The sequence below is a fragment of the Anastrepha obliqua genome, chromosome 3 (genome assembly GCF_027943255.1).
Source record: "Anastrepha obliqua isolate idAnaObli1 chromosome 3, idAnaObli1_1.0, whole genome shotgun sequence".
In the NCBI taxonomy this organism is placed as follows: Eukaryota; Metazoa; Arthropoda; class Insecta; order Diptera; family Tephritidae; genus Anastrepha; species Anastrepha obliqua.
Window position 1 is genome coordinate 49286921 of NC_072894.1, and position 23990 is coordinate 49310910.

The following is a 23990-nucleotide window of genomic DNA, read 5'->3' on the forward strand; positions in this document are numbered from 1 at the left end:
TATATAAAAGAACACATATCTGTGGATTTTTGATAAAACAACTTAAATCGACTTAGCACATTCTTAAGTATTCGTGCGCTAAATTGTTGAATTTTCAATCGATATTTAAACAATTAACTATTCACAACCGTAAGAAATTGCGTCCAGAAACTAAGTCCATAATTTATTGAAATCTGAAAGCAAAAATTGCTTAAGTAAAATAAGTTCTGCTGTCAAAAGTCCTCAAATATGTTTATACTTTATTGAAGTGAGTGTAAAATATTAGTTTATATATTTTTATTTTCTTCTCAAATTCCTGCTGTAAACGCAAAGTGTTCCAAATACATATTACGTACTTTTGTAATTATAAATTAATACTTATCTACCTACATACATGAATGCCATGCACTATATGCAATGTGTTATACTCTCATACTCATAACTGTGTATTATTTGTTTGTATTCTAGAAAAAAAAGAAAAGCTAAACTATAATATGCACATTTGCGTTAAAAATACAAAAATTAATTGTATATACATACATAAGAACGTGTATATGTATTGTATATAAGACAGTTGTAGCAAAGTGTAATTGCTTGGAGTTTTATTTTGTTCACATCACACATCAAAAACAAATAAAAAACGATAAAAAATGTTTGCCTCAGTCGCATTCTACGTACAACTGCATACATACATACATACATACGATTTATTCTCTTTTAGTTTGTTTTAATCGTTGATGACTTGCAGTTGTTACAGCGACTCTAAAGCTTAGAATCTTAAGAATTTCATACAGACTGCAAGTATGAAAACTTCATGAAAGCAGATTTAATGAATCGTCTAATCGTTGTCATAATCTGCAAACTTATCATAATTTGCAACGTTCTCAAGTATGTATTTGTTTATTATGCAAGCTATATGCGTTGAATTGTTAGCTTTTATATTAGCGACTGTTAAAATGATTAAGCAAAAGCAAAAAGAAAAAAAAAACCAAAAAAAAAAACGAAGGAAACAATTTAAGTTTATACCTGCATACAAAGGAAGTTATGTGACACAAATGTATGAGTTTGTAAAGGATTTCAATCAAAAGTTTTGTAACATAAACAACAAAAACTATTGTTTTATTTTTATTTACTTACACCAACGTTTACAATTTTACAATTTTCTTTTGCCCAGTTACAATAAATTTGCATTCGATACCGCATTCTCAGACACGTTTGTAGGAAATTGAATGAGCTCATCTGATAAAATAACGACAGTCATTAAAAGGACTTATGCCGATAATTGCTATACAAAGCGACGAGGATTTGTGAAGTATCCACAACAACAAAAACCACCACTCCAAAATCCTTCTCAAACTGTCTCGCTGTGCTGTTGCTTTGCTTTCTCGATAATCGCGAGCGGGTTTACCGATCTCATCAAGCGACCGACATACATAAATCTTGTGTTTGTTGCGGCCGGTGTAGCTGAGTGCGTTACTACTATTTGGTGGGTCCGGATTTGAAGCTTATTGTGGACATGAAACATCAAATTATTTAAAATTTTTTGACACAAAAAAAAATATGAATTCTAAGTTTTGTATACACTGTGCATATCTTCTACATAATTAATATTTGATATCATTGACTATTTAGTATACATTTAAATGTTAAAATTACTATACATATACCTATATGTATGTATGAAGCAAAACAAGTCAAGTGAACCCTTCTAAGAACTTGGTTGTTTCACTTTCGATGAAATCTGATGTGAATTGAATTTTGGTGCCGTGAAAGCTTGGTTGGCTTTCAATATGAATTAGTAAAGCCCTTCAGGTGCAAAGCACAACTAATAGAATTCCCACCAATGAAATTGAAAAATTGTGCTTGATAGCGACATGAAGAACTGATTACCGATTGATTATTAAAATAAATGCTCGTTTACTATAAAGATATTCGCACTCGAGATACACACTTCTCACCTGGTATCCCTTTGAATGGCTGATTAAAGGGATCGTTTGAGAATTACTAGTGTTTGAGCTTAATGCACAGCGTTTACACTTCATACAGAAGTTCGTATTCTTTGTCAAGAATAGAGAAATGAAACTGGAAGCGTGAAAGAAAATTGATGACATGATCCTGGATGTTGCGGATTGTCTCTAATTATTCATTTAATCAAGACCCGCTAAAAAAAGTTATAAAGCTAGGAATAAATGAAGCTAGAATTGTTTAAATCCACATTAAGGATAATATAGAATCATAATACTCTTAAAGTAAACTGTGTTTTTTATTTAGCTTAGCACTACTGATACAATTCTCAGCAAGCTTATGAAATAATTTCTATATTGCGCTTTGGAAATGATTAGGAGACTCTTCTCCGCAGTAATGAGGTCTCTCAGGCATAGAGCTGTAAACTATTGAGCTTATGTTTGGACTATCGATACTATCGAATAATAACACAATTAATTATTTTGACTGTGCATGCATATTTATTAATGTTATTGTATTTACTGTCAATCAAATCTCATTTAATTTTTGTAAGAAAAATTACCGCATCAACGGTTTTAGGCTTCAAGCAGCTTACTTATAATTAAGCCCGCCTTACTTAAAATTCCCTCAAACTTAATTGCCTTGACAAAATCGGCAGTAGCTGTAATTGACTTCGCGTCATCTAGAATAACACTTTTTATTTATTTATAACATAATGTTATAATTTTAACAAAGTGTATAACTTTCAATAAGGAAGAGGGTAATCATCTGGCCTGGGATGCATGTATTCGAAATTGATGTCAAGTAAACAAATTTGGCATAATAGCAGCGGCAGTCACAAAAACCATCGATATAGCATGAAATAACAACTACTATCGGCGATAGTTTGACAGCTCTGATAAATAAAAGTGTAAAAGATCAGCAACTGATCGCGTCTGGCTAAAAACTAAACACCTTTAATAAAGTTTTCGCTATTTTTGAATATGGCTGAATAACTTTCAAAGCGCTCACTCTGCAGAAACCATGCCCTGATCCTGCTCACTCCAGATACTGTTACTGCAGATATTTAATTCGAAGCTGCGAAGAATTTCCAGTTACTCGTGCTTTCAGTTGATCCTATCATATATAGTTCTCAAGAATGATAGAATTCAAGACTTGCTGTTTTGAAGTAGAATTTGAGACTAATTTTCCCGTCATCTCATTTTAGATTTTCACAGGCCTCCTTAAAACCTTCTCATCTAACACTCCTCTCCCTCTGGACCCAACCTGTCGAAGCAGCATGTTTCCTGGGCCTACCTTTAAAAGAGTTAGACGAAGACGACCTGTGATATACCTTGCACTGACGGGGCCTGTATTACTGCTACAATAACAACAACAGTAGAAAGAAAAGAATAGAGTAGCGTTACCGCAATATGCACGCAGAAGGTCTCTCAACTGCCAGCAAAACTAGATGTTGCCTAAAATGTGTATATGTAAAAAATGTATTTGACCCGAAGAGCTCTACTGCATCCAGTAAAATTATCTTCTCTAATTGTCGAACCTCAGTGACGTATTTTTTTCAGATCCAATTGCCTTGACAAAATCGGCAGTAGCTGTAATTGACTTCTCGTCATCTTCAATAGAAAATGTAAACAAATAAGAAATAAGATATTTTACGGTTATAATCATCTTCTCTGTTCTTTTTGTATGCAAAAGCTAGTATGGCTTTTAACGCTGAAGTCTTTAGGTGGGTACACTTGACATTTATTTTGCTCAGTACGTATATAAAAACGATATTCACACATTTTCCTTGCCTTAAAATAATTTCTCATAATTTTCCTTTTTTTAAATTACATAAAATTATCTATTAAAACTGTGATATTAAGTGAAGTTGCAGGGTATTTCATAAATAAATTAAAATAAATGAATTTAAAAAAAATTAATTAATGAAAACACGAAAATAAAATATTTTCCAACACATACAAGTGCATTACAAGAAAAAAGTAAAAATAAAACAATAACTTGACTTATTCTACGTCACATGCGTACTTACATATGTAAATACATACATACATGCATGTGTGTGCGTGTTTCACAGGAAATTAATTTCGCCAAGGTAAATCAACGATTAAAAGCTCACTGGATACCCACCCAAAAGACATAGCAGAACTTACATAGCTCCATACAAACGTATTGCTAATCTACCTTTTTGCCTTCAATTGAATTTGTAATGAGGCGCATAAACTACAAACAAACAATACTTATACATATACTTAAAAACACGCAACTACATACACATGCCATTATGGATGAAAAAAGATTTACCGATACGTACACAAACAACCGCTAAAGAGGCCACATGAAAGAAAATACCAAGTTACTAATGTGAAATCTAAATATTTTCTGAAAAATTAATAAAAACATAAACGCAAACATCGCACCGAAAGCAGGTTAGAATAAAAAATCAAAAAGAGAAATACGTACATATGTACATACATATGTATATTATACTTGCATACCACTTACAGTTGTACAAAGGTATAGCAAACAATAAAATTAGAAGCAATATATTTGCGATGCAATGAAAACGAAAGCTGAAAATCGCACTTTTATTTAAAAATCATACACAATTCAAAAGCTCTTAAAACTGAAATCATGCACAAGTTGTAAAAAAACAACCAAAATAATAACTATAAACGATCACAACGCCAATACTTATGTACATTTAAAGGATATTGTAGATATGAAATTCAATATTGACAGTAAAAACTAAAATGGACTCAAACGTAATCAAATCTTTAATTGACAACTAAATAGAAATTCTTAAACCAAGGTTTCCTTTAATTATATGCGTATTTGTGTGTTACATGAACTCGTTGTTGAAAACTTTAACTGAAGAAATATTTGTGCGTACGAGTGCAAATAAAATAAATTTCAATGGCAGGCTATCAATCCACATGTGTATTTCTATAGATATTATAAAATATAATATTGAATAAACAAAAGTGAAAAATGAATAGAAACACCCATTGTATAACTTATAAGCACATTAAGGATTTAAATTTCTAGTTTTGAGTATCATTAAATTATCCCTTTGATTATCTTATCCAAGTTAGCTTGAAAAGCCAAAATGCGGAAATGTCTATACACAAATCAGAGAAAACCATTTCCGTTACACAAGTATATATATATTTAAAGAGATTTGTTTTCAAATCATTTGTATTGCTACGGATATTAGACTGGTGCATGCATCCTTGCAAGAATACTCCGACAAAGTTTCTCCAATTTGGGGGCTTCAATATGTTGCACCAATCAACTTTGGCTATTCAGCTAATGTACTCGTATATATTCGTATTCAGGAAATTCAATGTCCAAGTTCATTCTTCAAAAGTACTCCCCATAAACTGCATCGCACTTATGCCAGCGTTTGATTCAGCTCTCGAAACATTTCTGAAACTCTATTTCCGGTATAGTCATCAAAGTCGCTTTCGATTTTTTAGTACTTCCTTTCGTAGTGTACCGTGAGCATCGCTTTCTTTTTTGACTGGAAAATACGTATTTTTTTTATGTTGGTTCATTCAGAGTATCGTACTTATCAACCCATTTCTCGTCTCCAGTCGGGTTGGGTCGGATTTCGCCTTCGAAATCATGTCTTTGGCGACATCAAAGCGATCCTTTTTTTGCATGAAATTCAGGATCTTCGGGACCAACTTTGCAGCAAGACGGCGTAAGCCTAAGTCATTAACTACAATTTCCTGAACGGATCTAAAAGTAATGTTCAAGTGCTCTGCCAGCTCTCAAATGGTTATTTTGCGGTTGCTGAACAATTTTTCTTTCACTTAGAAATGTTAATCACAGATGTGAACTCCTAACAAGAGGAATTTCTTCAGGAAAATCGTTGACTCATGTGACTCAACTTCAAGCTTAGACGCCTTTACCTGCAGATCGTCATAACGTCAATTTTATTCAGAATTTCCTGTGTGCAGACATTAATTGGGTAACCAAAACGTTTGGTGCCACTTGGTACGATCGCACCGCCATGTTCATAATACTATTCCAGTCTTTCGGTTTGCGCGGTGCTAAAAAGACCAAATAATATCCTTCCGTAACTAGAACGACTTTCCCGGTAACTCTATACTCGTATATAAGACATTAAAATAATTTATAAGCGTCTTTCTGGACCACATTTAAAAGTTACTTGAAATGCACAGAATACTAACTAGAAACAAAGAAATAAGTATTAAGTTGTGGTGAATATGACAAGAATGGCAACAACTTTTAAAGGAACAATTTTTGTAGCGCTGTGACTGGAAAAAATTAGAACGGCTGCTTAATAGCCTTCAGCTGAAGTAGAACGTAGTGATGAGTTACTCAATGCACCTAAGTATTGGCAATTGAATCTGTGCTTTCTCTACATAGCTTCTGCCTAGTTTTAGAAGTTGCTGTTATTGCACCGTTGTGACAGAACAAGATGAAGATTTCGTTAGCTAAACGCCAATCCTAAACAAGTCCAATACGAGCTATTCGGAAAATTTTCAGCCGCTTCAACTGATCAAGCGTCTTCCCTTTTCGAGCTAATTTTATATTGTACGAGTAAAATCCCACATATCTACGAAAAATTCTCTGTAATGTAGACTAAGAGACTCCAATGAATGACGTAGAGTTATCTATAATAATTTGGCTCTTTTTGGAGCACTTACGACTGCGAAATTGTCGATTTTTCGACTGGCGTGTGGTCTTACTAGCAATAGTGAATTTTTACTCAAATTTATGCTTGTAAGTATATTGGAATCGCCATAGCACGTAATCCAAGAGACAACCATTTAATATTTACGAGTTATCGCGCTTTTCAAGTTAGCGGAATTATGAGTTGTAAGACACTATCAACTGTGATTTCAAGTAAGAAAGTTATAGTTTTGCAAAATCTAAAGTAAAAGTAACGGTTAAAAGTTATTTACAATGTTTTACTATATCGTCAATTACGAGTAATATGAATAAAGACTATGAATTGTATAGTATTTTCGTCAGACTCGAACGAGTGGAGAAAAATTAACGAAGCTGTTCGATAGAGAAAAAGTACCAGTTATCGAGGGGACCAAATTAGACACGTTTCGTACGAGTTATCCACGAAAGGACTTCCCCATCAACTCAAGTTCACGCCACCGGACTACTGCAGTGTATTCCAAGCAGAGGTAGTGGCGATTAAAAAATCAGTTGATTGAGTGTTTACCTGTGCAATAACTGTCACGAAGGTTAATATCTACTCTGACAGACAAGCGGCAATCATGGCCCTGGCCTCGATAATGGTGCACTTGAAACTGGTTAGGAAATGCCTGACTTCACTTTCGATCGCATCCGACATTGCAGGAAACTGCGAGGCAGATGAGGCACACTAGATAGGGCTAGTTTACTGAGGCGGCATCCCTTGCTCCGGAAAAACTCGAGTCATTCCAGTAACGTAGAACCGGCTGCCATGGGAGTGCAGACGAAGAGCTCCAACTTCCCCGAGAGTCCCGCGTAACCTTGGCACAATTACGTTCTGGATACTGTAGCAGGTTAAACTCCTTGCTATCCACAATCGACCCCGACATACTAAACACAGGTCCGGCATGTGAAGGCACCCCGCACGACACTACCACCTTTTCATATGCCCCATCAAACCCACTCATCTAATACCCCGCTCCCTCTCGACCCAACCTGTCGAAACAGCAAGTTTCCTGGGCCTACAGTTAGATGAGCTAGACGAAGACGGCCGGTGATAACACTACACTGACAGGGCAAAGTTACTGCTACAACAACAACAACATTATATTAATAGTCTAATAATAGTTGTTTAAATGGCGTTTCTTTGATTTGTGGGTATTGCCGTATTGAAGAAATAAAGAATAGATTTCTTTATAAATTAACTTACTTCTTCTTTTGATTTTATGATCCAATCACTTCCTCTGATTTTTATATACTCGTATCTATTATTCCGCAACAACTAATAAAAGCGCACAAAGTTTTAAATATGTTCTTTTTTTACAAAACCTATATAAATAATAAATCTATGTATAAATGTAAGTAGCTCACCATATAACACTGTGGAGATGCTTCCAAATATATTTGAGCATCGCATGATAACTTCCCGAAGCCCACAAACACCAACCCCAAAGTCTTCCCCATTAAGTTGCTATTTAACGGCATTCCAAATGCAATGCCCACAAAGTTTCAGCCAATTTAAAATTACATTGAAGTGGTATACGTATGGAATGTAGAACTTGAAATATGCAAAATAAAAATCAGAATCTAAAAAAATAATAATAATAAAAATTAAGAGAAAGCTTTAATTTAAGCGCAGAATAATAAACAATAGTGAGTCTACTGTAATGGTAATTATATTTACGCGTGTGTCTTGTAATTAATAAGCTCTAAAGTACACGAATATGTATAGTGTTCCCTCCCTACAACATAACTTTCCTTGCCACAGTCAACACATACCTATGCATACACAAGTATGTCCTTTTGTTGTTGGCTATAGTAATAATAATTATTATTATAATAAGATTGAAAGCAAAAATAAAAATCGATGAAAAACTCAACAAAATAGGAAGAAGAGCTTATGTAAAAGCCGAATTTCCAGTGATGAAAATTTATTTGCCTCAATATTGGTTAGAAAATTGTTAACGAATATAATTAATACAAAATATTTGAATAAAAAATACAAAAAATTAATAAAGAAGACCTTCAATTAAATTAAACATTCAATCTTTGCTGATATTGATTGAAAAAAAAAACTTAAAAATAAATACTTAAGCTTTAAAATTAATTTTTAAGTAAAGGTAAAAGACAATTTAGTTTGATTGAATTATTGTTCAATTGAAAAAAAAGAAAAAAATATCTTACCGAAAAATGAGTAATAAGCAAGATTAAACCTAAAACGTCCAATTAGTTTGCATTATACTGAAAATCATAAGTGAGATTTAACAAGTAATAAATTTAAAGTATTTTTTACACTATAATTAAAAGTCGTAAAACGTACTTATTAAACAAAAAATCATTATATGGTTTAAAGAAAAAACAAAAAACAAAAAAAAAATTAAAAGAGAAAAATCATTTTTGTCATAACATTATTTAAGTTTTGTTGACACATAAAAACTAATTCTAAACAAAAAGCGCGCTGTACAAATTAATTTAAAATTTTGCTGAAAATGAGTTTAAATAATAATGGAAAAATGTACATATGCCTACATATATTAGAGAGTCTATTTAGTGAGTTAACGTTTTGTCTAGCGGGTTGTTGTACCTAAATGTCAAAGCAGAAAAATTGCGCTATTAATTTTTAGAAACGTTAACTTAGTTGGAATTATAAGTTAATATAAAAAATGCCTGCACATTTACTAAACTACATATATACAGCGTATATGTATGTATGTGTACGCAATAAGGTCGTAGACATGAGTTCAAATGCAGACGGTGTTCAATTGCAGTATTTCAACTAAGCCAAAATAAAGAAAAAAAAGTATCAAATTGATTAATATTCATTTCATATGTGGGCGTTTGAAGTGCCAAAACTGTTTGGTGACTTATAACAGCTTAATATTATAATGTATATAATAAAATAATTGGTATACACTTGAAGTTCTAACAAAAGAATACAAATTTAATTAAGTGTTTTGGCGTCATTTGTGTTTTTTTGCTTTAAAAACATTAGGTGAAAAATTTTGTAGCCGCAATTTAACATCGTTTTGGATATCTTCGTTAGCAGTGAGCACTTCTAATAATTGGTGATGAAAAAAAGAATTTTATAAATTGGCGAACGTGTGCTTCATTTCAAAAAAATTTTCTTTAATTGCTCTTTTTTTAATTTAAACTGATTGGTTATGATATTCCTTAAAATAATTTTTGAGCATATTTGGAGGTAATGCTTTAGGCAGCCATAAATTCTGTTACAAGCTAAGTCCGCTATGGATATGAAACTATAATATAATATATTTTTTTAATGAAATTAGTTTTATTTAATTATTTAAATATTAAAGAAACAATTTTAAATTTGCATTCGAAATGGTAATCATTTGCTTTTACATAAGCCTTCAAACGATTACGCCATTCAGCTATTGCAGCACGCACGGTTTCCAAAGATTGTTTGAGACTCTCCAAATTTCTGTGAGGTCTTCGATAGGTCAAGTTCTTCATTTCTGACCACAAGCTGTAGTTCAAAGGACTCCGATCTGGACTTCCAGATGGCCAGTTCTCTGTTATGAACTCCTATGAACCCAGGAATATTGATTTTTAGCCACTGCGGAATCTTAATGGAAGATTCAACGCTCTCCATTGATAAGAGTACTGCTCAACTGCTTCACCATGCCTTCTAAGACATTCTCCTGGTAAAATTTTGTCCCGGTCGTAGTCCCTTTTTCGCAGAAATGAAAAGATGTAACAAGACACTCCCCACGAAACCATTACGGAGGATGGGTAGTGGCCACGCTGAGCCCTTGGAACAACATTTTTTGCGTCTTTAGGTATTTCAGCATAGATTTTGTCGTTTTAGTTGTTGAAAGCTTTTTCAACAGTGAAAATTTGCTTATTTGTGAAAAGAATATTTTTATGACCGTTGACCGCGCACCTGCTTGCATCTGTCGAGTATAATTTTCTTCCAGAGCGTCGTCAAAAGATGACCAGTTGAGCGACGGAAGTCTCTCATAAGGAGATCATCTCTAATTAATATTGTCATGGATCCGGTCGATATATTCATTTCCCTGGTCATGATTTTCTGCTTTCTAAGGGAATTGCTGCGAATTCTTTCTCGAACGTGTTTTATGGCTGCACTGGTTCGAACCACGCGAGGACGATTACTTCTTTTTCTGTCTGTCACCTCAGACGTTTGGGAAAAACGATTGATCGTGCGGAAAACAAACTTTCAGAAATTCGTAAATCTCACTTGCACTTTTACCACTCCTTTTTTTTCAGAAATTCTTAAATCTCACTTGCACTTTTACCACTCCTTTTTAGTGCAATCACGGCAATGCGATTTTCCTTAGCTCCCCACTCCATTGTTAACAAGCGCAATTTGCCACGAAACTGAGTATAATTTATGAGTAGACAATGCCTACGAACAAAAGCAAAAATAACGCAATTTTTTTCTGCAAATTTGCTCTCGCCGTATGCATAGTAAACTTTGTCACAGAATTTATGGCAAGACTAAGTACATAGCATTTATATTCTCTCATACTTTTAATTTTTTCTTCGAATTAAAATACATCCTTTTGGCTCAAAACACTAACTTTCGCAATTTTTGCAATTTTGAAACTTCAAAAAACCATTTTTACAACAAAAACCTTTTTATCTCTGTCATATATGTACATAGGAGTATGTGCCCATAATTATGAAAGTGGTGTAATGAATGAATTAATGAGCATTTGATAATTAAACTAATGAGCATTTATTAATTAATTTATAGTTTCTATTTTATTTTGAGATTTTAAGATTCTTAAAATGTTCTTGAAAAACTAGAGGGATTCATGTTAGTAAACACATTTTTTTTTCGGAGCAACAAGCAAGTACAGCATGAAGTCTATTATACCGCATCCACTGTTTGAGATGCCCACCTTTTCCATCTGCCTCACGCATCGAAAGTGGTCCGCCATCAGTCTAACCAGCTGTGGGGACCTTTCAGAGAAGGAGAACATTTTTTCTGTAAATGTCCGGGCTTGGCAGCTAGACGACTAAGGTCACTGGGAGCTCCTTTCTTCGACAGCCTGGGGCAGTGCGCCCACCTAAATCTAATCAATCTTCTCCAGCTCGGTGTTTTGGTGCTACTTAAGGAGTGCCAGGTGGACTTCAACCATTTCACTTACCTACCTACCTACCAACCAGCTGCCTACAGTCCCATCTGCTTAATGACAAGAGGGTCGGCGACAGTCGGTCGGACATGACAGATAACATCCATTGTCCATTTTATCCATCTGCGACCTCTCTCAGCCTGCCAAGCTCGCTTGTGGGTTGCTAACGGTGGCTTTCATGGCTGTAGAAGGGAGTGGCAGAACGGACTTCGGGCCAAAAAATTGGCCTCATTACAAGAGTTCCACTAAGTACCAATAGGTCTATGTGATAGATTCAGCAATTCATGTCAACATAACCTAACCTAATGTGCTGTGAAATAACTGATAAATAAACTTTTTTTTATTTTGACAGATACCGCCTTCATAATTATGGGCATATACCTATGTATTTGTATATGTATGTCGGTTAGTTCGGTATTCGGAGTGATGGTTAGTTGCCGCGATCGTATAACGCTGAAGACATCCTTCTTTCCGTCTTATTCAGAAAATCTGTTGGCCTTTTCCTTCAATAGTGTGATCAAAAATCTTTTATAAATATATATATATATATACTTAAATATATATGTATGTTTGGGGAAAAAGGAATTCATTAACATTTAACACTCAAACATTTTAAAGTTGATAATTGTTGCCAAGGTGACATTTCGCACTAAAAAAATCGTTTGCTGTTTTTTGCTTGTTCCATTCAGTTGTGAGTTACAGGGTGTTAGCAATGGAATTTGACAAACAGGCAGGTCTTTGGCCGAGTTCCTCCTTCTATTTTAGGTGTACGTCTATGTAAATGTTCTATGTAAAATTTGAATCACGCTGAAATCTCTTGATGTTCATGTACATTCACTCGCGAACCTTCCGTTGAGAGACCATCGATACCATATGGTCACGTGTACTGGTATGATCGTCATCCAAAAGCACCATTGTGCTTTCAACTTTTATTGTTTCGCTTTATTTTTGTCGTTCAAAATAAATTTTTTTATGAGCACACGAAATTCATGCTTTTCCATTTTTACGAAAATATTCGTAGGCGTCTAATTCATTTAATTTGAGAGAAACCTTTCCAATATATTTGGAACTTTTGTGCCATGATTTTTTACCAAAAATTTCGAGTATATAAATTTTAAGAATTTAAATTTAAATACAACGATACGGTGCATTTGATAAAAGTAGAATTTTCCATGTAATGTGTGCATATTTGTGTAATGTGTTAAACGAAAAATGTATTTCAAAAACATTGAATAACGCAATGAAAACTGAAAACTACCTTATTGGGAGAAACAACGATTGTAATAGTCAAAACTGTAATATGAGATGTACACTTTTTGAAAAATAAAAACAAAAATAAAAATTTAATGAAATTATAAAACCATACATAAAATTAATTGTTAAGAAAGAGGAAACATAGTGCATATTTTGTTCTACACAAAACAGATAAAATTGAAAAAAAAAAAATTTGAGCAAATCCTGAAAACTATTAAATAAATGTAGTAGTAGACCAACCCAAGTGTGCTTCAAGTGGAATTTATGTTATATTGTATAAAAACTCATACATACATACAAACATATTAAAATCGAACTAAACATAGTAAGATGTCACAGACAATTCTAAGTTATGACTAAATTAGTTGTAAGCTTTTCAAAAATCAACATATGATTATTAATCTTGAAATGAAAATATTAACAACAATCAAAAATGTTAACTTTATTATTGGTGTCTATTTAAGCATCTAAAATTAATACATAAAAATTAAATGAAATCTGGGGAAAAATTTAAAATTTTCTCATATAACTACCTTTAACAATTTATATGTGTACCAATTTTTAGATAATCCAGTTATAATATACATACATATATGCATAATTGCATACAAACGTACATATACATATGTATAACCAATGTGTTACTTGAAAGCCCACTTATATATTTAAGTAGTACTTACTTGAATAAAGAGGGGTAATGTTTTACAGCTCAAATGTATACTCGATTAAATGACTTAATGTTGATAGAACTTTGAAACAAATATGAAAGACTTTCACAAGAAAACGCGAATATCCATAAGTACATATTTTCCTCGAAGCAAAAATGAAAAATAATAAATAATTAAAAAAAAACGAAACAAATCTAGAGGTGAACAAAAACAGAAACTATCAGTACAGCAAAAATTGTTGGAAAAATGTATGAGGAGAAGTACGGCGATTCCTGCATATATTTGTATGTACACAGTATGGAAGTTGCAAAATCTACCTGCAATTAAGTGTTATGTAACAGGAGTTTAGCATTTTTCCATCATCATTGAAAGTGTGAAATGAATATTTAGCTTTAAACCATTACAAAAAAATACCACTTTTTTAAACAAATCAAAGACGAAAATTAGATCGGAGTATCCACATAACCACATACTCATGCAAGCATGATCCATACATACCTACATACTCGTACATATTATGTGGTTATACTAATATTATTAAACTATGTGTGTTAAGCTTTTAGGGAATATTTTCGAAGAAAAAAATGTTATTCTATGAGTTTTTACATACACATGTATATATATCATTATGTACTTATATGTTTATGAAAATAATGGCGTTTATTTTGTTGTTGATTAAGTTCGAACAATATAAAAGTTAAGATGAATAAGATATGCAATAAATATCGAAAGGAATTTTTTTAATGTGAAAAATCTGCTTCATACTATAGAGTTAATAAGGGTGAGCAGCATTGTTTTGAGCTGTTCCTAAATAGGCAACTTTAATTAAAAACTGAGTTACATTGCTTGAAGATTTGCAATTATGTGCGCTGCTGGGAAATGAGTGGTTTTGGGCGAGTGATTTGAAAATTCATACGAGGTGCATCTCTTGTCTATAACTGCACATCTATATCTGCAATTGTCGATCGCATACGAACTGTCAGTTTTCTCGTATACGAAACAGTCAACTAAAGAGATAATCTTTTCGTGGGCATTTCATCACATACGATTTTATATTAAATATGTCGTGGAACAAAGCACTTCGCTTCCTTATTGCAATCAAACATTGCAAAATGTTCAGACGACGAGCTAAATAGAGGCATCTATTGTAGTGAAGGGCAAAATTAAGTATTGTATGTTCGGATTGCATATGTTGCAGAAAAAAATTAATTCGACAAGATTAAACGAATTTCACTTGAAAATTATTGTAAGTATTACAAAAAAAAAATCAAAAAAATATTGAATATCCAAATGTCGCTCTTCCGACAGAATGCCCGCTAAGAATGTAACTCTTTCCCGCTTCATCGACTTCAAAGTAAGTTTGATGAACTTGCTGTCAATCCCTGAATTTGATAGTGCATAGCATGCGATCATAAGCAAAGCTCACCAGTAATTTTTTTTCTCGTGCTAACCGGCGCCAGTTGGGTACACCAATTGAAGTCAAATCCTGCTCAACCTGATCTTTCCAAGGCCTTCTCTTATCCTCTGCTACACCGGCAACCTTTATTGACTTAGCACTTTCGCTCTTTGAAATATATTGTAATACTATCTGGTTAGGCGATGGAGACCAACACAGGTTAACTTTCAATCACTTGGGTACCCAGCAGCATAAACTCCGCCGATATTTGTATTGGCGAAGGCGAATTTATTATAATAAATAATAACAGTAAATCCACCTTGGCTTATTCTGTAATTGTATGTACTTCGAGTTGCTTCACGAGCGAAGAGAAGTTTAAATCCTGTCAGATACAGAATTAATGCAATTACTTAGCAGATCCTGAAGCAATAAGTGTTGGGTGGCAGAGAGTAAAAGAGAGAGAGATAGAGGGAGAGAGAGATAGAGGGAGAGAGAGAGTGAGTGAGAGAAAGATGTTATGTATAGGTATATATATTCTGTCAAAAAAATATCGGGAATTGTTCATTTAAAAAGCGCGCGTTACGCATATGCCTAAATTTTTTTTGCTGGAATGTTGGTGCAACTATAGAGGACAGTGTCGCAGAGTTTGAGCGTGATCTGTAAATAAGCTTGTTTTTGCCATTTAATTATATCAGTCAACCGCAGGTGCGCTCTGCCATTTTCACCATGGATAAAAATATCGAACAAAGAATTTGTCTTAAATTTTGTGTTTTGAACGAAATTTCGTATGCCCAAACGTGAAAATGTTGCAGAAAGCCTATAGCGAGTGTGCTTTATCAAAAACACGGTACACGGGCCTACGAGTGGTATAAGGCTTTTGCAGAGGGTCGAGAAGTCGTGGAAGATTGCCCCGATCTGGTCACCCATCAACGTCTTCAACGGATGAAAACGTCGACAAAGTCAAGGAAATGGTGCTGGAAAACCATCATTTAAGTTTGAAAGAAGTAGCGTATGACTTTAGCGTGTCTCACGAATCAATTCGCAACATTTTACACCTTTAATTGGGCATGACACGTCTGGCTGCTCGACTCGTTCCTGAGAGTTGAAGTTCTTTAAAAAAATTCATCGGATGAAGGTGTCGGAAGATAATCTTGAGCAAGACCCAACGTTTATCCAGCGCATCATTGTATCATAACAGGTGATGAGACGTGGGTATATGAGTTTGACATGCAAAATATTCAACTGGCGGCTGATTGGCGCTATCCATATGGCCCGAAACCCAACGTGCCGAAATCACGTCAAAGTCGGTCAAAAGTGAAAGTCATGCTACTCGTATTCTTTGATTATCATGGTGTTGTGCACTCGAAATTCCTTCAAAATGGTTCTACTGTAAATGAAGAATATTTTTTAGAAGTTATGCGACGTTTGACAGAGAATGTGCGCAGGATACCGCCCAATTTGTGGAAAGAAAACTCATGGATCTTGCACCATCATAACGCACCGTCTCACAAGACTCATATTGTAAACACCTTTTTGACGAAAAACTCGACAAATATCATCAAAGAACCATCTTATTCACCGGATTTAACCCCCTATGATTTTTTCATTTTCCCGAAACTTAAATTGCCACTCCGCGGACGCCGCGCTGAGTCAATAGAGGCCATTAAGAAGAATTCGCTGAAGGAGCTGAAGAAGATCTCTTCAAACGCATTTAAAAGGTGCTTTGATGACTGAACTAATCGTTGGCATAAGTGTATAGCTTCGATTGGAGCTTATTTTGAAGGCGACAATTTTTGATGATTACAAAAATTATTTTGCGTTTTATTGAACAATTCCCGGTACTTTTTTGACAGAATGTATATATAATTGGCTCTTACACCCTCTTTGGGTATTTGACCAAGCTCCTCCCCCTATTTGTGGAGTGCGTCTTGATGTTGTTTCACAAATGGAGGGATCTATAGCTTTAAGCCGACTCCGAACGGCAGATATTTTTTGTGAGGATCTTTTTCGTGGCAGAAATGCACTCGAAGGTTCGTCATTGCCTACCGAGAGTCGACCGCTATTAGAAGAAAGTTTTTCTTCATTTTGTTGTTTCACGGATATTTGAAGCTACGTTCTTCGAACTCCGAATGGTGGTCACGCACCAATCCATCCGGCGACGGCCAGATAATATAATGACTGCAAAAAAAGGAAAAAAAACATAAAAAAGTTATATTTTCGAATCGGTATGACCAGCGAACACGTGGCACCTTCTTTATTTTTGGCGAATTTAACAATTGAGCGATGTCAGTACAGAAAATAAACAAACCTTTTTGTGCAAATGAATGCAAATGCGGATGTATATGTGCATGATTTATTCTATGATTCTTGACTTTCCATTTTTGCCCTATTCTTTTTGTTTGTTTATTTTCTGAACTGACGTCACGGCACTTGAGAATGTGCAATTTGGTATTCTATATTACTAGACCCGAGAAGTATAAACTGGAAAACCACCTTTTGATCACAGTGTATGCGCAGCTGAGCTTTCCGCGCGGAACTGTTAAGGGAGTTTTTTCATACTTAGGGCGAGTACGCACAGCTTTGCCAGTGAGTACTGTAAGTCATACAAGTCACTCTATATGGTATGCATTTTTTCCTGAATGCGAAGTGTCTGCCAATTACAATTATCTAACGGCATCCACTTCTAAATCTAGCCAAACTTCACGAAGGAGGTATTGAGGAAAATTGATTTATGGTTTATTAATACGCATATGCATACACATATGCAAGAAAATTGTGCAGGCGTATATATATGTATAAGTACATATGTATATATATACACAAACATACAAGCACATAAATATGAACAAATTTCTGAATAAAGTGCCTTATTCTGCAATACAAAAAACCGCAATCTAAATTTCAATTTCCTATAAATAATTACTACTACATACACATGCAAATACATACATAAACGTCTACATACATCTATACATATGCAATTAAACGAACAGAAAGGCTCATTGAACAACAAAAATACGTACACATTCGCATTTACATACATACATTCATACATTCATACATATATACAAACATACGTAGCTACTTGATACAACAGTTACTCAGACATGCAGCTGAAATACTATATTAAACTACCGTCTACTAAAGTTCTTTGTTAAAAAATGAGAAAATAACAAAAAAAAGTCTTATATGCATATACATTTTTGTGAAGCGGCTAGAAATTCAGAATAAGTCACTATAAAAAAGTAAATAGTATGTACAATGGAGGTTAAAGTAATTGAAAATTAAGAATAGAATAAGATAACACAATCTTGAGAAATAATTTATCTTCTTGATTTTGAAAAAAAAAAATTTATTTCACGTAATAGCAAACTCATGCAAATATAATAAACGTATACAAACGCATTTATGCATACGGATGTATGTATGTATTGTATATTGCTGACATACTGATGTATTTAAATCAATTGTAATATGTAAGAAGTTAAGAAATACAAAAGAAAATCTGCAATTACTTATTACCGTACATGTTTCTAAATATCAGTGTTTCAAATATTTTTGCTCAATCTCTATTGAAAATCTACCTACTTCTTAATGAAAATATACATACATACATATTAAATGAATTACATAGAGATGCATTAAAAAATAAATAACTAAGAAACACCTTAACTACCTACCAGCCTCCCATTTAACTAAAGTACATAACTAAATAGTTACGAACGTACAATGTAACTGTAATCAACTGCAAAAATTTGCATACGTACAGACATATTCATAAGCTGTTTTTCAAGCTGCAGCCAATAAATTAGTAAGCACCGATAAATGAACAAAGGCCGTAACCAGCATTTTTTTAACAATTTTAGGCAATCCATTCTAAAATAAATTTTTACGAAAACAATTAAACTATAAAAGTCAGAACCAATAGAGCAATTCACAATTAAATGTAAGCCCGACATCAAGATATTTGGAAATTCTAGTGACATATACTCGTATATACATTAAACCGTTTGCACCTAATTCAGGACAGCCCTAATGATTTTCTAGTTAATACAAAAAAGCTAATAACAAATTGCTTTATTTTAATTTTTATAATAAAGATATTTAGGAAGAACTTTTGCACCTAGTATTTGTTTTTGTAAAACTGTACTATATTGTTCAATAAGTTTTGCGGTTCGATAAGTAAAACACAATTTTATGGTTTGAAATACACTTAATTATTCAGTGCAGTCTCCCCGAACATCAATACACTTGTTCCAACGCGACGGAATTTATGCATTCCATCTCTGTTGAGAGAATCTGGATGGGCTGAAAAATACGCTTTCACAGCTGTTATGACCTCATCATTTGATGAAAAACGCTATCCATGCATGCACTTTTTTAGGTCTGAAAGTTGCTAGGGGCCGAATCTCTGGAATGCAAGAACAATTCGAAATTTTATTCATGATTTTTAGCCATTGTTAAAATGCTTTTGTGGCATTGCCCTGATGAAAAATTATGTTTTTCTTTTGCAAACTGGGTCTTTTTGCACGAACTTTTTTCTTCAGCTAATTTAAAAGGAGCCGAAGCACTCAGTTTACACCGCTCTCTAGTCTCCTATTTTGATTTAGGATCATGGTGATATACCCAAGTCTCATCCATAGCGATTCTCTAAGTCCACTTTATCCTGTCGAAAACGCTTTAAATGTTGCTAAGAAAGTCCAATTCGAATGTGTTTTTGTTCGTTTCTTAGCGAATGCGGCACCCATTGTGCACACAGCTACTATCTGAAACTCAATAGTTCCGTAAAAATATTGCTTATACGGCCCAATGAGATGCCTAGGGCTTTTAATTCATTCAGTTACTCAACAATTTTCCAATACGATATCCTGTATGTTTTCCGATTTCTGGTGTTGTTACTGTTTTTGGTCGCGCTTGGTGTGCATCGTGGTTAAGGCTTGTACGACCATGTTTAAATTCAAGAAACCCATTTTTCTACTCTACTAATTGATGGTGAAAAGACCTTATACATTTTCAACATTCGTTCATAAATTTCCTTTGTTTTTAAACCTTCCAAAAATAAAAATTCAATCACTACACGGAACTTGATTTTTTCCACTGTAGAAAATACTGTGACACGTCAATACTAAATGGCTGGTAAACAAAGAATGAATTCGCAGATTGAAATGGAAGTTTATACACGTTCATTTGAAGAGTGTACCAACAAAAAAAAAATTAAGCTAGTAGCAACTCCTAGTAGCTTTCTCTTATTGAACCGCAAAACTTATTGAACAACCTAGTATATTTAGTAAATTGCACTTATTTGAGAACTGCGCTAATGATTTCCTAGTTTTACCAAAAGGCTAATAAGAAATTGCTTTAGTTTAATTTTTATAATAAAGTTACTCAGACTGAACTTTTTCACTTAGTATTTGTTTTTGTAAAACTGCATCTTTACCGGTTTTCTGATTGGCCATGAAGCATTGAAAATTTAACAAGTCAACTGAAATTCTAGTTCATGACTGGTATTTAGATCGGTAGCAAGCTTGACAATTTTTATGGCAGTAGCTATACCGCAAACAACTTTCGGCCTGTATTTAATTGAAATTTTTTTGTAACTTATTTTAGTTTTCATTATTGACATCGTAATTTTTAGCTGCTTTTCACACCTTAAAATTAGTGAAATGTTTTTGAATACCTCTAATGTTTTTTGATACTTTTGCAAAATTTCTGAAATGTTGGTTAGGGTCTTTTGGCAATTTGGTAATGATTTTTTTTATATTTTTCCTTCAGCCATCTATTATTAACAAGTATTAGATACATATATACCTTGCCCAATGGGCCACGAAATTGCAAAAAATTAAATTAAATGAAAGATTTAGTTATTGTCTCTTGACTGTTTCGCAGAATTTATAACATAAGTTTGAATTTCCTAATGATTCTTGCTAAAAAAAAATAATTAAAGGGCGCAGATTGAAACAAAATGTGGTTTAAAGCTAATAAACTGAAAAGGTTATGCATACATATGTTCATGAAGAAGAAAAACGATATACAATGCGATATTATTACTATACCTATAAAATATATGTGGAATTTGTATTAGAAATAATTATAAAGCAATGTAAATTACCTTCATACATATAACTAACTATTAATATAAATAAATTCAATTAATAAACATTTTTGGTTTGATTTGCGAAATCGGTTGTAAACCACCAAAACTGTCAAATGCCGAGTGAGCCGGAAAACTTCCTAATCCGATGTTGCTTTGCGTTCACCATAACTTTTCGTAAAATTGTTATATATATATATATATTTTCCCGTGGTTCCTAGGTGGAACAAAGGGCCTCAAATTGTTATAGCTCGCTCAATTTTGCCCCGATTAGCCTGAAATTTCGGCAGATCATTGCCAAAGCGTCAGGCTTTCTAGGCATGTAAAAATGATAAAAAATCTGTCGTAAACTACCAAAACTGCCAAATGCTGAGTGAGCCGGAACTCTTCCTAATCCGATGTTGCTTTGAGTTCACCATAACTTTTCGTAAAATTGCTATAACTCGCTTAATTTTGCCCCGATTAGCTTGAAATTGGGTGCCAATTCGTAGCGGGCTTGTTCTCTTTGTTTGCGTAAAAAAAATGTATGCCTTTCTTTTGAATATTTAACACAAAACAAAAAAAAACTCTGTCTAAAATTATAGATTCTCAATTTACACTTATAATATATTTTTACAGTTGTGTTGTTTTCCTTAATTATCTACAAACGTTTTTGTTTTATCAGTATTGTCTTCGACGTCTTATTTCTAATATCACAAAAATTCCCAGAGTGATAGGTAACATCTGATTCTAAAACCACTACTATAAAATGCTATATCAGGTGCTTCCCACATCACCCGCATGCCGCGATTCTATGTGACGTTGGAGGTCTCGCCGTCGAGCCAACGTCTTGTTGCACAGCGTACACTTATATCCTTCGATGGGAGTGCTGCCCACATTCGATTGCATATGTAGACGAACATGTTTATTTAGATTACTCGGGTCACCAAAAGGACGTAAGCAGAATTTACATTTAAGTGGTTTGAAGCCCGTGTGAGTGCGTATATGAATTTTCAGGCCATATTTCCTAGAGTATACTTTGCCACAGTAGATGCAGAGGTGTCCCTGCTTGGAGGCGCCCATATTGCTAACGATCGCTTCGATTTGAGCGGCAGCGTTGAGTGAATTTGCTGCATCAATACCTCCTACGCCAGTGGCCGGTTGTAATAAACGCATATGTGGCAAAGCGCCACTAACTGATGCGATAGGTGGCAGATATGAAAGTGCGGTGCTTGGAGTTACTGCAGTACTGGCGCTGTGCGCATTTGGATTGCTAAACGAGCTCGTTGTAACAGCGGCGGTGAAGGCTATGGAAGGTGAGACAGGTTTAAATGCAGAGAAGCGGTGTAGTTGTTGTAGGTGGTGGTGGTGGTGGTGGTGTTGTTGTGGTTGTGTGGATTGTTGTGTTGATGCGGCGGGTTGTGGTGATGAAGCAGGTGAAATTGAGGATGTGCTCGAAGGGGCTGCTGTTGGAGAAGGTAGCGCGGGTTGGGTTAATGTTGCTGTTGTTGCAAGCAGCTGTTGTTGTTGTGTGTAGCTGGAAGCTTTAAGTGCGTAGTGTAGACGAATCCAGAGAATATCCATGGAGTGACGTCCGCAGCCTAGAGCCAAATGGATTTTTAGCGGATTTGGTGTTTCGAAAGTTAGTTGACAGAGGTGACAAGTGTAACGTTTATTGCCTTAAGTAATTGAAGTAGGAGAAATTGTAGTTGTAGGTAATTATTTGTTTTTTCCTTTATTTACTATTTACAGAAAATTGGAAAAAAAACGTAATGACACTCACCTTGTATATTAAGTGGTGTGAGAAATGGTATGGCCATTAATAATGAAATCTCCTCACCAAACCACGCGACAAGCTCTTCATCGCGTCCTATATCACGCGCAGTTCGCACATGCACCATACCGCCTGCTTGCAACTCGAACAGTGCATTGTAACTGTGTATATCCTCTGAGAGCTTAATACGTCTAAATAGTTCTGGACTCATGCGCAGCACATTGTCAGAGAGTGTGCAGTAAGCAGTAATGGATTGCTCAGCGGCCGCCGACCTGTTGTTTGAGCTCATTAGTGCGTATGTTGGTATCGCTTCGGACACAATGTCTTTTGGTGTGAATTGAGACAAGAGTACGCCTGTACATGTGGCACGTATTTTTGAACGTTTAGCGGTTGTCGCAGTGGAAGTGGTACTACGGGTACTAGCGCTGGTCGCAATTGCAGGTGGAGGCGAGTGAGTGCCTTCCAAAATAGGGGCTGTTCTTGTTATTGGTGCTGTAGCCGTCGATCCTCTGCTCGTGCTCGGTAGGAGGTGTTCAATGCGAAATATCATGTTGGTGCTGCGTTTGATGGAGCGGTATTGCTGTTGTTGTTGGTGCTGGGAGTGCTGTAATGTCGGCTGTTGCTGCGTACTAATATTACTGTTATCCAAGTGTAGTTGATGTGTGCTGTTGCCCGATAACGTTGGCAACATTTTTATAAAATAACTTTCTTGTAAGTTCACCAAAATTATATTATTAAAAGCAAAAATTTGTTTACTTTAACCAATTTATCTGTGCACTTTCGTGCGTTCTATTTGCACTCTGATTTGATTCTGCGTTCCAATTGGGAATGTCCTTGGCTTTTATATCAACGTCAGCCTTCCTCAATACCGACTGCTCATTTTGCCCTGCAACCACGTGTTCATTGAGACTCATTGAGACACATTTGCGACCCTTCGTAGCAAACAATACAGAAAAGCTAAACGCTCGCCAATTGGCCTTATCCTGCGCGCCGCTGCTATCGAACATTTCTGCTTAGAATTATTGCTTCTAGGATTGTTGGTGGCAAATTCTAAAGAACACCAATTTCTGTTCTCTCAATCTGT

General features: G+C 34.6%; 1 protein-coding gene across 1 annotated transcript; it reads right to left on the minus strand.

Moving 5' to 3' along the window:
- Positions 1–21909: 21909 nt before the first annotated feature.
- LOC129241951 (protein snail-like) lies at positions 21910–23597 on the minus strand. The gene is made up of 2 exons (XM_054878502.1): positions 22916–23597; positions 21910–22811 (listed from the first exon to the last, which is right to left on the minus strand). The coding sequence occupies exons 1-2, from the start codon at positions 23595–23597 to the stop codon at positions 21910–21912; spliced, it is 1584 nt and encodes a 527-aa protein (XP_054734477.1).
- Positions 23598–23990: the final 393 nt, after the last annotated feature.